The sequence below is a fragment of the Zootoca vivipara genome, chromosome 8 (genome assembly GCF_963506605.1).
Source record: "Zootoca vivipara chromosome 8, rZooViv1.1, whole genome shotgun sequence".
NCBI classification, from domain to species: Eukaryota; Metazoa; Chordata; class Lepidosauria; order Squamata; family Lacertidae; genus Zootoca; species Zootoca vivipara.
The window spans coordinates 23,881,763-23,899,795 of NC_083283.1; the positions used below are offsets into that span (position 1 = coordinate 23,881,763).

Consider the following 18,033-nt stretch of genomic DNA (forward strand, 5'->3'; position numbering starts at 1 on the left):
CGCCGCGGCGGCGGCCCCAGGAGGGGACGCGGGGGGAGAGGAGGCGCTGCGGAGGGACGGGCCTTGCTGGGCCGCCGCAGGCCGCGGGGAGGAGCCGGCTGGGGAGCCTCGCCTCCTTCCCGCGCGTCAGAAGCATTCGCCCGAGCGGGGAGCGCGACCGCTGCAGCGAGTCCGGAGCAGGCGAGGGCCTGCATGGCTGAAGCGAGCCGGGGACTTTCCTGACAGGGACAAGCCGGCGCCGGCGGGACACCAGGTAATCGCCTCGCTTAGGTCTTTGTCAGAGCCGGGCCTCGGGGCTGGACCCTGCGGACTCAGCGCTGGTGCGAGTTCATCTTCCCCTCGAGGAATCCCCTTTGGAACGGCGGCTTCTATTGTTGCGTCCCCGAAGGGCCTCTTGATTCGGTTCGTCTCGATTCGCTTCTCTGCCCCAATCAGTTTGCATGCTTCGCTCGGAAGTCAGGCCCGGTCTCTGGGTTCAGTGGGGTTTGCAACCAGAAACGTGGGAAGCTGCCCTATATACAGAGTCAGGCTGCTGGGTCCATTTAGCTCAGTACAGTATTGTCTACAGCAGCTTTTCTCAGCTTTGGGTTCCCAGAGGTGGTTGGACTAAACTCCTATCATCCCCTAGCTAGCAGGACCCAGGGGTCAGGGATGATGGGAATGGTATTTGCAGAGCTGGAAGGGACCTTGAGGGTCATCTTGTCCACACACACATCCACACACCCGCAATGCAGGAATGTTTCTCCTAGCCTGAGACTCGAACCCACGACCCTAAGACTGAATCTCATGCTCTACCAACTGAGCTATCATATCATACAACTTTTAGAAGACATCTGAAGGCAGCCCTGTTTTGGGAAGTTTGTTTTTTATGTTTGATGCTTTATTATGGTTTGTGTATTCTGTAAGCCGCCCAGAGCGACTGGGGAAACCCAGCCAGATGGACAGGGTAATTTAGTTGGCATCCAGCTGTCTTGAGAGGCAATGGAAGAGTGCGCCATCAGGGTAAAGTCAAACAGTTTGAGAGTTACAGCGCCAGACCAATGGGAGAGACATATTTTATTGCAGCTTGGGCAAATGAAGGCGTCTGGTTTCAAATACACCATGGGGTTTATTCTCTCTGCACTCCTCCCAGCAGTCATTTCTCCTTTGGTCACTGCTGTGGATATGCAGTCCACCTATCTGTCTCTAGGCACTGTGGTCATCTGCATGAGATAATATTCCTGACAATATCTGGGGACTCAAGGTTGAGAGCAGCTGGTCTACACTCTCCCAGCTCCGCCTGGAGAATGCAGGGGATTGAATTTAGGGCCTTCTGCATGCAAGGCTCTACCATTGAGCTAAGGCCCTTCTCCAGATAAACTGCATAAGGCTATGTAGCCGTGTGCTGGGAGAATGAAGGTGGGATCCTGTGCACACTGCCTTGAGAGCAAGGGCCATTGAGCACAACAGGATATGTGTAGCCCAATTCTGTCCATATTTACATAGAAGTTAAAGCTGCAATTCTGACACAAGCAGTTATCTACGTAGATTAGTTGTGCCCCTCTTTGGAACCTCAAGCGTCACTTACAACAGTTTACAAAAAGACACTCAAATTAATATCACACCAAATCTAGGGATTTTTTCAGACGGCATTTTTCATGTTCTTCTCTGATACCATACCAGGGAGCTGCTCTTAGCACAATCCTGGTGCAACTTTTCCAGTCATCTCCAGCCAGTTTTACATGGGTGGTGGATGATGGGAGTTATACCCCCACAATACTTGCGAATCCAATGTTGTGGAGTGGGGCTGTGCAGGTGGGACTTATGATGGAAGCAGTCTTCTCTTTTTGGCAGCAAGTCATCTTAGCCAGCCAACCTAAATGCACCAGAGTTCATAATTTATTTGTGGCACATAAACAAGCCAGAGAGAGAGAGAGAGTGTGTGTCCTTGCTTGACTACTGAAGTCAATTCTTACTCTCCACGGGGAGATATACCAACCTGAAATAATGGAAAATTGTGATATTTTAAGCTAACATTTTCTTCTGTTTTATGTTCTGTGGTATAGCAGTGTTAGCTCTAGGGGTGCTGTGCGGGGAGGCTTGGGAAAGTTCAAAAGGTACTCATGTCCTCAGTGGGCACTTTTCCTTGAGTGGATCCATGTCCTCCTGCCAGTATCCATTTGCTTGCTGCTGCCTCCTACCTGCTGTGGAGCTTATCTGCATCACCACTCAGAGGAATGGAGGGCAAGTGAGTGGAGGCTGCTATTGCTATTCCTTTTCCTTCCTATTGTTGCTGAGAAAGGACAGGGAAATGGGTAGTGACAGCAAGAAGACGGAGTAGCACAGCCAGGAGGCTCCAGAATTAGCAGTGGGACCCCTGCTGCTGTGTAGGACTCAGATTGTTGGAGTATTCCAAAAACATCTTCAATAAAGTATTGCTACTCTACGCTTATACAGCATGACGGTAACATTACAGTATATTGCTTTATATCAGCTTTCTCCAGCTTGATATGCTCCAGATGTTTTAGACTACATCTCGCATTAGTCACAGGCAGTATGACTAATGCTTAGGGATGATGGAACTCGTAGTCCTCGAAGGGCAGCAGTTTGGGGATGGATGCTTTAGACCTTTGCTATATGTGAAATAATACTTTTGCAAAATGGTACTGAATGCATTTCAGTTCTGCTTAAATATTAATTGAATTCATTAATTGTTCCTGTGTAAACTTTTATGCATACAAAATTGGTTTGAATGTTCCCTTGACCATTTTCTTTCTCAATTTTGACAGAATATTGACTAAGATGGCTTCATTGACTCGACAGATATCCAGATGTTGCCCCTTGCTAAAGAAAAACAGTATTGTGAATAGTGCAAAACAGCTAAGAAAGCAAGCTGTCAAAACATGGACACTTCCTCTTCAACAATCCGGATTGCCATTGTTTTGTCCTTACAGATACTCATGTCAACTAGTGTTAAAGAACTCTAAGACTGTACTTTTTGATAACCATGTACGATGCTGTAGTTCAAGCACTGAACTGAATCGGAGTCCAGATAATAATTCATCCTTAGTTAACAGACCAGAAACTGAAATAATATCCAGTTCGTATACTGAAGCATTGCATGAAGAAGGTATGTAACGAATAAAATATGTATGGAAGTTGTGACCCTCCTAACGCCATATCTAAAATTTAGATTTTAATGCACATTTCTTGTGCATCGCTTGCTTACTTGTAACAAGGCTTGGAATTATTGGATTATGTTTCCAAATTATTGTTTGTCAGTAAACTCTTAAGGGCTCAGTTCTTCCTGAACTGCTGGGATTTAAGTCAATGGTTTGGCTTAGCTTTGCATCCAAATCCTGGTTTATGGCTTATGGCCTGTTTGGAGAGAGACAATCATGAGCCCAGGTTTGAAATGTAATGCTAAGCCAACCATAACTTAGGTCACGACAGCCCAACAAAAGAACAGTTATTTTTGTTCCTTGCACACCAGCATACTAAATCTTCACCTTAGATAAGAGAAAATAATGTTATATTAGGCAGCATTCCTTTGCAGAAATGTGTATTACATAACAATGTGTACTATTATGAGGACTTTAAATAAAAAAAAGCAAACTGATACGGAAATACAGGGGACTTGATTTAAGATTGGAAAATAAGAAACTGAGAGAAATTGAAAATGGCAGATATACCCATCCCTGTTTGGAATACATAGGATAGGACTCCTCAATAACTATGCATTGTCTATTCTTCTATTGCTTTGAACAGTAATATCCCAGTTGCTGTTGAAAGTCAGACAAACAGGAACAATAGGATCAGTGAACACTTGTTAATTGTCCACAATAATGAAATAATGTGACAGTAACTTAACTTAACCCATTCCCAGTTCAGTGTCTATTTTCTGTCCTTATGCTCATTTTTTCTCAGTAACTGTTGCATAGCAGAATATCTCACTGTCAGAAAGCTGATGATCACTCTGGTTCTAAATTTAAATTGTGAAATTTCTCTTCCCTGACTTATTGGTATTATATTCCCACTGGCCTCTGTGAAGGTAAATGCCGCACACAGAGGGAGAGAGAAAATGTTATATCTGTTGTTTTCTCAATGGTTCTTTTTCCTTAATGACCTTCAGGATTAGAAGGCACTTTGCCGCCTTCCCCTTTTGAGAAAGTTTCAGAAGATGAGGCTCTTCAGATCAGGGCTGAGCCACCACTTCCATTTGAATCGTTCTCGCTTCAAGATTATGTTGATCATTCAGAAACACTGCAGAAGCTGGTGCTTCTAGGTAAGCATAGCTGTACTGGGCAGGTTCTTCAATATATGCTAAAGATTCTTCAGCCTTTTCTTCCTATATCATGATGCTGTGCATACAAAGTCATTATTTGCTTTTGATACAGTAAAATGGCAAAAAAATGGTTTTGCATGCACAGCATGATAGCAGCAGAATGTATAGTGCAGAGGTAGCTGTGGCCTTCAGATGTTGAACCTGCAGCTCCCATCAACACTGACCATAGTGCTTGGGCAGTTGCAGTCCAAGCACCATGTTGGCTATCCCTATATTCAAAAATATAGACCACAAAGCAAGAAGGGTATAGTGAGGATAGGAAAATGCAAAGCACTGCAAAAGCACCTTTCACATTTTTCAAGGACAGGAAGCAGGTCGGTGTGAACTGTGAGGAATCGGTGAAAAATGAGAACTTGCTTAGAACGGCTTCATTTTAGCTACGTGGACCTTAAGATTTGCAGCTTCAGGTTTGCAAAAGTACTATGTTGAATTGCAAGATGCCTATGACAGCATTTTTTCTGAATGGCTTCATCTGGAACAGCGATAAGAAATGCATGGCTCTCCAGGCGGGGGTTTCAAATCCCATCAGCTCCAGCCAGCATGGCCAGTATTCGAGAATGATGGAAATTGTAGTCCAACAACATACAGAGAGCCACAGAGAATTGTTCTAGAGAGTGAAACCAACCCATTCAATCAATCCACAATTATATGATTGTTTGTTGCAGATTTTAAAACCCCAATAAGTAAAAACCTGAGGGCAGCCTTTGAGTCCATTCTGCCATTATCCTCAGTAGTTCAGAGCTGCTGTATCATAGCTCCTTTTGGCAGCAATAGATAACATTGCTACATACCATAAAAAAGCATTGAAGACACTTTGCACAAACTTGTACGTTCTTACACTATTAGAAATCCAGAATTTTCCATTAAGCATCCCACTAAATTTATGTTTGAATGTGCTGCAGGAGTTGATTTGTCCAAAGTGGAAAAACGTTCAGTTGCGGGCCAGCTATTTCTCAAGTTGGACTTTGAAAAAGATATAAAAAACATCATCCTGTTTCTCAAGGATGTTGGCTTGGAAGATAAGCAGCTTGGGCCGTTCCTCACAAAAAATCCCTATATTTTCAGAGAAGAAGTGGAAGATCTAAAGACAAGGTAAAATGACTTCTGTATTCTGTTATCTTGTTCTCTCTCATCTATCTATCATCTATCATTATCCACATGCCTGAAATATTCCTATATTTCGTCGGTGTATGCCTGAAATATGTTACTTTGCTTTAAGGATTTTGTACAGTCTGCTTAAGCTGTCCTTCTCAATCAAATGTTGTAGTAGGGGAAGGATTGCTGGTGATCCTGTTCCACAATTTCAAGTGTTCAAGCATCAGCAGGTGCTGATTATGCTATCCAGAAGGTGGTCAGACTCCGTTATTGCAAATGATTATTTCCAAATGGAGTCCCAAAATGAGCAAACCTTTTTAATACATAAGTTTTGCTTTCATTGGTACATTTTCTGAAGCTGGGCATGGGAGATACTTGGTCTGTTTTCAACAGAAATAGCAAAGTATTTTGAATCATAACCGCAGAATTTTGTTCCAGACATTCTTCTGAACATGGCAGTTGTCAGAACAGTTTAGCTTTATGTAGACACCAGCTAAGCTAAAGGACAGCTTTCTCAAGTAAGGAGGATTAGAATCAATCTTGTGTCGTAAACATGAACCTAGGTGTAGGGGAAACTACACAAAAAATAGTATTGTGGGAGTGGAATTCAAATTCAAATATTCTTTGTCATTGGAATTATTCCTAGAGGCTGTTGGGCAGGGTGGAGTGGTAGAAAATAAATGGGGAAACTAGGAAGTTGGTTAGAAATGCATTTCTCCTGTCTCACCCTTCCTCTTGAAGGCTTGTTATTAATTGACTGTTCTGGCTGAAGATTACTGCATCCTAAAGATAGGTCAAGGTAAAGGGACCCCTGACCATTAAGTCCAGTCGCAGACGACTCTGGGGTTGTGACGCTCATCTCGCTTTACAGGCCAAGAGAGCTGGCGTTTCTTCGCAGACAGTTTTTCTGGGTCATGTGGCCAGCACGGAAACACCATTTACCTTCCCGCCAAAGCAGTACCTATTGATCTACTTGCACTTTGATGTGCTTTCGAACTGCTAGGTTGGCAGGAGCTGGGACCGAGCAATGGGAGCTCACCCCTTCGCAGGGATTTGAACCACCAACCTTCTGATCAGCAAGCCCTAGGCTCTGTGGTTTAGACCACAGCGCCACCCGTGTCCCTTCATCCTAAACATAATGCAGTTAAAACAGAATGAACAGGAGCATAGATCTATTTGTCTAAAGTGAAAGTGTCATTTTTGCAATTGCCAGTATCCGCTTCAGAGAGAGAATGCAAAGCTGAGCAATAAAAAGCTTTATATACCAGATGGGTTGAGTAATTGTATTGACCCTGCATAGGCCTCACGCAATAATTTGCTCAGACAGTCTGGAGCAGTGAAATGATGGCTCTTAAAAATGAGGCATCAATACAATCTCTTCATAAATATGTATACTAATCATTAAACATTTTTCAAGGCTGCATCTTTATGTAGCCAAAAGAGTACCATACCTGTGCTTGACAGAAGTGTTTGCAGGCTTGGGTGAACCCCAAGATCTGCAGAAGAACAAAAATTATTCAAGGGTGGGGGGAAACTGGGGTGGGAAACACTGAAAAGACCCTACAGTACTAAGGAATGAGTCTACTTAGTGGCTATGAAATGTTAGGTGACTGTTGAAGGGAGACGAGTCGGGGGAATATAATGGAATATCTCAAAAGAAGACAGTGGTGGGAACCCTGAAGAGGAGCACTCCACAATGCTCTGTTTTGTTGTAGTTCCTACATGCCTCTCCAGAACATTGAATGCAATTACCGTAACAGGAAAAAAGGATTCAAAATTGGCTGGGGCATCTGAGCATTGGGGCATCTGAGCAGGTTTAAAATCTAGTGTGCAATTGTACTTGTGCTGCTGCAAAATGTATTCATGTCTGTTAACTACCAAATTAATAGTTAACATTAGGATCAGAGGAATCTGCCTTATACCAGCTCATACCATTGGCCCATCTACCTCAGTATTGTCTTCATGGACTGGCAACTGCTGTCCTGCCAGGGTTTCAAAAGGGGCCTTTCTTGCTCCTGTGATAACAGACCCTAAATGATGTTTGCCTGAACTCAGATAGCTTTTTAGATAAGTAGATGCGGTAGTATGCAAATGTTTTGTATCTTCCTGTAGTGGCATAAGCTGATGCAACAGAAGCAGGATGTGGTATTTTGTAAAGCTGGGCTGAAGCAACAGCTGGTAGACTACATTGAAAATAATTTGTTTAGCATTGCCTAACTTAGTGTATTTCTCTAGAGCAGGCATCCCCAAACTGCGGCCCTCCAGATGTTTTGGCCTACAACTCCCATGATCCCTAGCTAACAGGACCAGTGGTCGGGGAAGATGGGAATTGTAGTCCAAAACATCTGGAGGGCCGCAGTTTGGGGATGTCTGCTCTAGACCCTGTGCTCCCAGTTAGATGTGCACAGGCTTCCTAGTCTTGTGACTGAGCCACCAATGAGATATTGTATGCTTTGTTCTGTACTGCATCTTTTGTAAGCTGCATTGAGACATATGGAGAAAAGCAGGGTATAAATTTATTAAATGTGCAGCTCTGTCCTATCTGAAATAAACCCCTTAAATTAATAGGTGTTACTTTATTTTATTTGTATCCCACTATTCCATGGGGTCAGGGTACCTAATATACATTTCGTCAGTATTTCTGTCTCTGTCCATAGAGGAGCTCACAATCTGAGCATAACGTTAAGATGTGGGGGGGGGGGGCTCAGGCCTAGGGACTGGTTGTGCCCTCCAGAGCTCTCTATATCTGGCCCTCAGGACTCTCCATAGGACACATTCCTCACTGTTTCTGCTCTTCATGGAGTGATTTTGCCCTGCTTGGAATGTGTCTTTGAACTATGTAATATTTCTTGCTTGCCTGAATGAAGAGGCAGCAGTTGTAAATGCAAACCACTGATTTTTATATAGCTGGAAAGTAGCCTACTATATAACTATAGAAGGCTAGAATAGAGTCGTCTGTTCCAACCCCCTGCAATGCATGAATCATTTGCCCAACATGGGGCTTGAACCCACGACCCTGAGATTAAGAGTTCCATGCTCTATCAACTGAGCTATAATGTACCCTACTATACACAAGTAAGAGTTGCATGGATTGCTGCATCCACATTTTGCCTCTGGCCTTGCCCACCACTGATACACAGCCTGCAGAAGGTTTCCCATAAGGCAATGTGGCCCTTAGGCTGCAAAAGGTTGCCCCCTACTGGTTGGAGGGAACAAGTCATAGGAACATAGGAAGCTGCCTTATAACTGAGTCAGACCATTTATCCATCTTGCTCTCAGTATTGTCAGTACTGACTGGCAGCAGCTCTCCAGGGTTTCAGATAGGCAGTCTCTCCCTGCTCGACCTGGATGTACTAGGGGTTGAAATTGGGACCTATGTTCAAGGCAGATGTTCTGCCACTGAGCTCACATTATCTTGCCTCTGTGGCTCCCCTTCTCCCCGGTTACAGGGAGAATTTCACAACATACAACTTGTTCCATTCAGCTCCCTTCACCTTCTCAGTGGAAACAAAAAGACACGGCTAAGAGGAGTATACTGTGGTAGGGAACCTAGGATTATATCCCTCTGAGATCTTTTAAGTAGGCATATCATAGCCTTTAAGGGCCTAGTCTTTAGCAGGCAGGATTGGCAGTAGTGGCAGCTAACCTGATTTGCTTCTCTCCTTCACCTGTATGTCGATGTAGGATGTGTAGATGTTTAGGATTGTTCCTGTGATTTCTTCTTCTTCTTCTTCTTCTTCTTCTTCTTCTTCTTCTTCTTCTTCTTCTTCTTCTTCTTCTTCTTCTAAAGATGCCCTTTAGTTCATCAGATCACCTTCATTAAATTGCCAGTTTTGATGGTGAAAATGGACATTTCTTTCAGTGCAAGCCATTTTTTTAATAATAAGATCATGGGCTGATATTGACATAATTTTTGTTTAAATACAGCTGGCAATCATTAAATTAATCCAGGCATAAAATATTTTGCACCAAGGGTGTTTATTTTCTTTGCCGTTAATTGGAAATCATGGTATTTTGCTTTTGTCATACCTGCAGACTTTTCCACCCTTCTTCTTGGCAGCTTTGCTTGTTAATATTATTACAACATCCGTCATTTTGAAACATACTGCTGAGGAACTGGCAGAGCTGGATAAATGATGGCCTTTCTTATTTCCCTCATTTTAATTTGGATCTTTCTCTCTTCCAGGGTAGCATATCTAACATCAAAAAAATTCAGCAAGGAAGCAATTGCACAGATGGTCTCAGGGGCTCCATATTTACTTCTCTTTTCTGTGGAAAGACTGGATAATAGGCTGGGTTTCTTCCAAAAAGAACTTGGACTCAATGTACAAAAGGTGCCTTCTGTTTTCACTTGGGTCATGGTGGTTGGGGCAGAGGGCCTATTGTTAAAATAACTAAACAAATTCCACAAGCAGGTAGCTAATATCTCTCGCATTACAGGGACCTAAAATGCTGTTTCTTAAATACTATTATCTTCTTAGAACCATATATAAAGTATACAACCTTGTGCAGACAGTTCAAACTAGTTCATCCAGATTTTTGAGGAACACCCATTACAATTTCTTTGCTAGTCATCCTGAAATACTAATTTTATATGGAATAATGCCTAAGCTAACAGATAAATAATTGACTTGGAATTTCAGACAACAAGATCACAGAATGGAGGTTCAGCTGCACAATATGTTGAGAACTTGTCCTACGAAAGCCTTTTTGAAATTGTTCTGTCAAATACACACGCTTATCACAGGTGCAGCATACATAGCTGGCCTGTGGTAGAACGTACAGTGGTGCCTCGGCTTACGAACGACTCGACAACCGAATTTTTCGACTTACGAATGGGGATAATGGGCGCCTGCTTATGAATGTCTCGACATCCGGGGGGGGGGGGACACGGCGGTTTTAGATAGGGATTTTTCTACTTACGAATTTTTAGTTAGGGTTGCTTCGACTTACGGATTTTTCCGTTTTCAATGTATTCCTATGGGAAATCACATTTTCAATGGCGTTTTTCGACTTACGGATTTTTCGACTTACAAAGGTGCCTTCGGAATGAATTAAATTTGTAAGTCAAGGCACCACTGTATCTTAAAAGTAGCCCCAGGACCCCAGAATGTTGAGAGGCCTGATGTTCCCTAAAGCTGCCATACCCCACCCGCAACGCAAACAGTGGAAGGCGGTCAGCAGCAACCCAAACAAGATTGGGTAGAGCCAACAACCATACAATCCCAAACAGAACCCCAGAACGTAGCTTTGGAGTTTCTGCTTACAGAGCTGAGGCTTTTAGGCAAGTGGACCCAGCCTTAGGGAAGCTGTCTGAACACACCAGCACTCCTTCCACCTCACTTAAGCCTTTCCCTGTGGTGCCTGGAAGCTGGCAGCATGAAGGGTGAAACTCTGTGTAAAGAATCACCCAGGCCGGATCTGTTCTTTAATTTGGGCTTCCATTAATTAGTGGCATCACTGACTTGGGTGATCTAATCTTTCAGTTTATCCTTGGTTCGAGACTATGAAACAAAGGGGGGGAGAGACTTCTGCCAAGCATTGCAGGGCTTCCCTTCTGCTCCCTCTGGCTGTGAGGTGGGCACTTTGCGACCCCTGATGCATGCAGTACCCTACAGTACACATGAAGGAAAGATAGTCATATATTCATTGATCCTGAGACACAGGCTGAAATACTGTACACACCCAGGAGTATGTCCTATTGAAGAGTGGGGCTTGCTTCAGCAGAGAGGTACATAGCATTGCTCCAATAGTGACCTGCCCAAGACTGCATGTACAATGGAACCTCTACCTGCGACCATAATCCATTCTGGAGGTCCGTCCGGAGGTTGAAACAGGTCGCTGGGAGAGGCGCCGTTGCGTGCAGGTGCAAGTGGCGATTGCCCGCTTCTGCGCATGTGCGAACGGCGATCACCACTCCTGCAACCCCAAATGGCGGCAGCCCCGCTGGATACTTCCAGGTTTGCCGCGGACGTTGGGCGAAATGAATGCAAGCGGAGACGGACGTAAGTAGAGGTTTGACTGTAATCATATTAGAACAAATAAGTCTCTTCACACATTATTGTACAGGAAAAAATCCCCTGTGCAGGAAAAATGCCACATATTGAGGGCCTTTTGCTCACCCAGTGGAAAATGTACGCCTTTTCAAGTAGAATAATTCAGTGCTGTTTTAAAAATGTCCAGTAAAGAAATGCAAATACAAATTTCTTTTATCTTAAGCAGATATTATCTAATACACATTACTTTACTTACTATTATTTTTTTCCTTCCTTGTATTTAAAATGCAGACCAGAGATGTAGTAACTCGTCTTCCAAGGTTACTGACTGACAGTCTTGAGCCTATTAAAGAAAATCTGAAGGTAAGTTAGGGTAGTATCTTAGAGTAGTTAGCCATTTGAGCTCTTAGAAAAGCTTTAAGAGATGTAACAGGAAATATAAGAAGTACAGCAGCCTAGATAGGGTTGCACAGGCGGCGGCACAACTTAACACGTGTCAGGTGGCAAAGTGTAGCGTGAATAATAACTTGGTCTTATAATCTGCTACTTAAAAACGCTGCCAAAGTGGATGCTGGAATCCTAGAGAAGGGTTGCTGCTGGTTCCTTTGCCCAAGCACTGGAGCTCTGATCCCAAACTCTGATACAGTTAGTGTGTCTCCTGATGACGGAAAGCATCCATCAGTGGAATGAGGAGGCACCAGTCAGTTCAGCAATACTCCTTCACTGTATGTGACATGAGATCCTAAGGGTAATCAAAGTATCGGCCAAAACTCCTTGTGCCATTTTATTCGGGTTTTTGAAGAGACAAATGATAAAATGGCATTTTAAAGACTTACGCACAAGCAGGGGTCATTAGAACTTTTTCATGAGTGAAAATGGCAATTTTAGACTTCCAATATAATTTAGTAGTTACACATGTTCCTCTAGCACAAGAGAGGACTTCAGGTTTTATTGAAAAGAATTGTGGTGGCCTCGTAAGCATGAGACTATGGACTTCATACCTGGCAGTTTGCGCAAATGTGATGGAGGCTTTCTTCTCCTTCTCCTCCTTCTCCTTCTCCTTCTTCTTCTTCTTTATAAGCTGCCTGGGCAGCTTCCAGGTTGCTACAAAAGTGCCTCTCCTTCTTTTAATCTGAAATTCTATTGAAAGTTTTCAACCTACAATACAATAAAAATAAGTGCCTCTCCTGTGTCTCATCACTTGTCAACATATTTCCCTCTTTCCTGATGTGTTTTAAGCTACATCAGCTGACTTCATCATAATCACTCTTTTTCAGGTGTATGAGCTGGAACTTGGTTTTAGTCAGAACGAAATTCGGCATATTGCACACAGAATCCCCAAGAATTTAGGTATAAGCAAAAGGAAGCTAACAGAGATCTTTGACTACGTGCACAACGTCATGGGCATTCCCCACAGCATGATGGTTCAGTTTCCTCAGGTGAGACTCTTGGATGCTACCTAGTTAACTGCAGTCATAGGAAGAAGTTTGAAAACGGGGAACTGTATTGAAGGGAAAGTTCTGTAGTCTACAAACTGTGTGATGGAAAGGCATAGGTTAATATACTGTAGAATGGCATCAATTTGTAGCTATGATTGTTCGCCTTAAATGCCACATAGCAAATGTGGGCAGGTTTGAGCTAACAGGTTAGTCCTACTGTTTTCAGTAGGTCTTACTAGCAAGTAAGTGCACATAGGAGGGCAGTCTTGGCAATTTCCGTCATTAGCATTGATTTTGTTTTTATTTCAGGTTTTTAATTCAAAGCTGCTGCGCATCAAAGAAAGACACATGTTTCTTAAATTCATTGGAAGAGCACAATATGATCCCAAACAGCCCAATTATATCTCCTTAGAAAAACTGGTATCGCTGCCAGATGATGTGTTCTGCGCAGATGTTGCCAAAGCAGAAAAACAAGACTTCTGCATTTTCTTGAAAACACTGTAAAAGAAAAGAAACAAACTTTGTTGATAAAATAAATCTGAAGGTGTTTTTCTTAATTGCACGTTTTGTGGCAAAAATGACAACTTGTGAAGCTACTTCATCTAATCCTACATCTTGAAAATATACAAACAGGCATATTTTATACTGCTGACAAAATACCAAAAGAAGACCCAAAATAAAGGCAATAATACTTACCGATTTGCTGGTGAGAAAGAGAGGGAGGGAATTTGTTGGAGCTCTTTTCTGTTAAGCTTTGGTATTTTTGTGGCGTTTGTAGAGAGCCCCCGGTCGTTTCACGGACTATTGACCTGTACACCACTACTTTATTCTTCCGCTGCCACCAATTTTGTGGGGGGAAACCCAGGGCTCCCCAGTGAAGTACTGAGTCTTAGTCAGGTAGAGTTAACAATGAAGATTAAAGTTTCAAACACAAACAAGCTTTAAAATACAAAATACAAAAAAGTTTTAAAATACATTTAAAACACTGTCACTCTATTCCAACCAAACTCGCTGTCAAAACCTCTGGGCTGAACCTCAAAATCAGGTAGGCTCCGCCTCCAGGTTTTCTTATTGGTCAACCTATTAACCTTTTCTCTTCCCCAGTACAAACGTATCCCCAAAGAATGGGCAAATGCCACAATATGATTATGAAAACCAATAAAGAAGCCTTTAAAAAATACAAACTTATTTAGAAGAGGGCACAACTAATATATAGGTGCACTGAGTTCAGCCCAGCACAGAAACAGTATTTGTAAAAGGTAGATATTGCCACAAACCAATCAAAGGATAATTATAAAAGTATTTCTATTCTGCCATATCATGAAATATCAGGGCAGTGTGCAGTGTTAAAAACACAACACATCATTTTTTTAAAAAAAATACATTGACTGGCTAATTTAAAAATTATATATAATTCTTGACTTGAAGGCCGATGTTCATTCTACTTGGACATAGTAATAGTGCTGCTTAGACTTAGAATCATAGAGTTGTAGAGTTGGAAGGGACCTGAGGGTCATCTAGTCCAACTCCGTGATGCAGGAATATGCAGCTGTCCTATGGGGAATCAAACCTGCAACCTTGGCAGTATCAGCATCACACTAACCAACTGAGCTATTCAGTCCAATATGCGCTGCTAACAAAATGTTGACAGCCAAAAAAAACCCCACATGAAAACCAGATCAGTGGGGAATGGAAAGGAGTGGCTGCAAAAGGAAGCCAGAGAAAGAAAAACTTAATTTAAAGAGCCACCTCATTGTCTGGATACGCCATGTCCCAGTTCAGACTGAGAATATACTTTTAAATGTTCCCAGTAATAGAAGTGAGAGCTGCCCATAGAAATCAAGGGGGATAAAAAGGAGTATCTGGAGCCCTCACTACATTTTGTTAGAGGCTTTTAGATTGATGCTAATAGGTCAGTATTAGTATTACTATGGCCCCAAATCTGTAATTAACATCTCTATAACTATGGCCATCTTAATTATAGGTCATGCCAAGGCAATTGGCCAGGCTTTCTATTTATCAACTATTTTACAAATCTTATTTCAGGGCTTTGTGTCTTTTGTGTGCCAGTAGTACTGCTGTATAACCACAAAACTGGTTGCATAGCACATTCTAAGGACCAGTACAGAATTTCTGTTACTTGCCATTCTACAGTAGTCAGTTCTGTACTTGGCAATATTCATTTAAAGGAGTGGAGGTCCAACTCAGAAAATAAGTCTTGTTTCCACACTTTTCTCAATGATGCCAAGGGTACACATGAAACACATTGAACTATTTCCCATGTTTATAATTTTTGAGAACTGTAAGGTGGTGAGAGACATTGAATTTTACAAGTGGGTTGGGAAATGGAAGTTGAACCTAACAAGGTTCAACAGTTCCACTTAATAACTATTAATATGGTTGTGAAAGTTAGCTCCAAAAAAGGGAGTTAATATTCACGTATGGAATTAATAGTCTTCTGGAATGCAACAGGAGAATTTACCAATCAAAGGGCTTACTTTTATATTAGCAATGAAGAAAGGCAATGGATAAGACCTACAGATGAATGGCTTTTTCAGTATGCTCATTTCCTTCATTTTTTTTTATAGGCATCAGCTTTTGTTATGGGTCTTCTTAAAGGTAAAGGGGCCCCTGACCATCAGGTCCAGTCGTGTCCGACTCTGGGGTTGCGGTGCTCATCTCGCTCTATAGGCCGAGGGAGCCGGCGTTTGTCCACAGACAGCTTTCGGGTCATGTGGCCAGCATGACAAAGCTGCTTCTGGCGAACCAGAGCAGTGCACGGAAACGCCATTTACCTTCCCGACGGAGCAGTCCCTATTTATCTACTTGCACTTTGATGTGCTTTCAAACTGCTAGGTGGGCAGGAGCTGGGACCGAGCAACGGGAGCTCACCCCGTTGCAGGGATTCGAACCGCCAACCTCCTGATCAGCAAGCCCTAGACTCTGTGGTTTAACCCACAGCGCCACCTGGGTCCCTTGGGTCTTCTTACTGGGTGCTTATTCTATTGTTATGAAAAAATGTACCCCAAAATGCGTTGCCTTTTAAGAAGGACAGACGCGGGTCGGAAGCTCCAAAATTTGCACTAAGTTCAGCTCCGCCGGGAAAATGACAGAGACCACACGATGCTGTCAGGAAAAACAAACTGATCCCTTTATTGCAGAATGCAAAGCTACAGCTGTAGGGTCCCTGCCTCTGGAAAGAAGGAAGGAACCCCGGAAAATGGTAAAGTCCCCTTATATACCCTCCTGTCCCTGCATGGAAATCTCTGGACTGGGAGGGAGGGGGAGACAAGGGCGACGGGTGGGGGATCGGATTAGCTGGGTGCGGAGATGACTTTTCCTTTCAGATGGAGAGATGTCAATCACTCTTCTCCTGTCGCTGATGGTGCTCCCTGTTGTTTGGCAGGAAGGGCAATCAGTCGAGATGGGTGCAGAGGTGGGGCAGTTCCTGGCGATTTCCGTGGGGTGGAAGTCCGCCCGGCAGGTGTTTTCCTCCAGGCCATGGAAGGGTGGGCTACGTTGAGGATGGCAATTTATTTGAATAAAGTTGTTCCAGCTAATCCCTCTATTGTCCGTGTGTCCTTGAATGGGTATAGGGTGGTAGTAGGGCAAGGTTCAGGTGGGTTGGGATCATACAGGGTTCATACAGAAAATATACCTGGAAAACATACCTAATACAGGGATTTCTAATTAAAAGGTAGCAATACAGTTCTAAGATATAAAACAGCAATTCCAATACAGAGAGATACTAGCAATTCTAATACAGAGGCAGCGGATAGAGATTTCATGGTAAGAGAACATATAATAGGCTGAGTAGAACTTGAGTAGAAAAGTGTCACTTTGGATTTGGGCGGTTTCCCCCCCCCCCCCTTCTTCTGGAAACATTGTTTTCTTCTGGGCGGAGGGGAGGTGGAGAGGGGAAATGTGTGAGTTTATGCTAACTGTTGTGCATATGCAGATCCTTAAGCCTTCCTTCAGGCAGGGTCGCGTCCTAGCGGGAGGGGTGGGGAGACAGGGAAGATGGCATTGAACAGGATTCTGGGTATTGCAGCTGTCAAATTCTGTCACCCCTCTCTGTTCATTAATAATGGTGTCCTGCAACACCCCCCCCCAATATGATTTTATAACACTAGGAACCTTTTTGGGTATGTAGCACACCGCTTCTATTTCAAGCATTCAACCCCTGGTGTTAGGAGTGCGTTAATGGCACTGCAATCTCACCCCACCCCTCATCATTTCCTGGAGTTCCTCCAATTTTATTTAACAGCACAGGGAAATAGTAAGCTACCGGTATTGGATTTATTGATTTATAAAATGCTGCACTTTATTATCATTTTTCTCAGTGTAGCTTGAGTCTTATTTGGGTTTGTTGTTTAGTATAGTAACTACAGCTAAGAAAACAAAGCCCCACCGGAAACTGTTTATGGGGAACTCGGTGGTTCTTTTTGCAGGCAGCAGGGCTCCAGTCAGTCGTTAGCAGTCGTTTGCGGCGCAATATTTTGAAGGTGAAATGCCGAGTTGGCCAAATACGCTGTTTCCAAAGAAGCTGTGCATGCGGGCTAATTATGGCCAGAATCAAATCGACACCTAAGTTTCCTTCCTGCCTGCTTTTTTCCCTCCGCCTTAACCTTCAAGCCCCCATTGCTCCTTTCCAGCTGCACCTGCCCTTGCCAGGTGTGAGCCAGCCGCAGGTGGCCACGATTTATGGGGCGTAGGGGGGGGGTGGACTGGGGCCTAATAAAGCCTGCCGCCGTGAGAAGCTCTCCCTCGGCCGATGTTCTCCAGTTGCGGCGCTTGTTTCCATGGGGTCCACGGAGCCGCTCACGTTTTCTGAAATCGCAGGCGGGGAAACAACATCAGAACGAACCAGGAAGCATAGCTGCCAAGTTTTCCCTTTTCTCGCGAGGAAGCCTATTCAGCATAAGGGAATTTCCCTTTAAAAAGGGAGAACTTGGCAGCTATGCCAGGAAGCGCCCGCTCCACGCAACAGAAAATCACATCCCGCGCTTTTTTTTTTAAGGAAAAAAAAAGAGTCTATGGTCCAGCCGCCGCGTAGGGACGCATAAGCGCGCGCAACCCAACCTTAAGGATCACGTGACAGCACAGGGAGTGCGGTGGGTGGGTAGGCGAGTTGCGAGCACGTGATCTGAAAGGGGGAATCTTGGCTTTTCCCGAACGT

General features: G+C 43.6%; 1 protein-coding gene across 2 annotated transcripts; it reads left to right on the forward strand.

Moving 5' to 3' along the window:
• The first annotated feature begins 77 nt into the window (after window positions 1-77).
• MTERF3 (mitochondrial transcription termination factor 3) lies at window positions 78-13,411 on the forward strand. 2 transcript variants are annotated; one of them, XM_035124752.2, is made up of 8 exons: window positions 78-253; window positions 2,769-3,109; window positions 4,112-4,264; window positions 5,227-5,416; window positions 9,606-9,753; window positions 11,707-11,778; window positions 12,693-12,854; window positions 13,164-13,411. In XM_035124752.2, exons 2-8 carry the CDS (start codon window positions 2,782-2,784, stop codon window positions 13,356-13,358), a joined length of 1,248 nt encoding a protein of 415 aa, XP_034980643.1. In that variant the 5' UTR covers window positions 78-253; window positions 2,769-2,781; the 3' UTR covers window positions 13,359-13,411. The 2 variants fall into 2 exon arrangements, with proteins under 2 accessions (XP_034980643.1, XP_060133679.1); XM_060277696.1 differs by lacking the exon at window positions 78-253 and adding an exon at window positions 269-2,227.
• The last annotated feature ends 4,622 nt before the right edge of the window (window positions 13,412-18,033 follow it).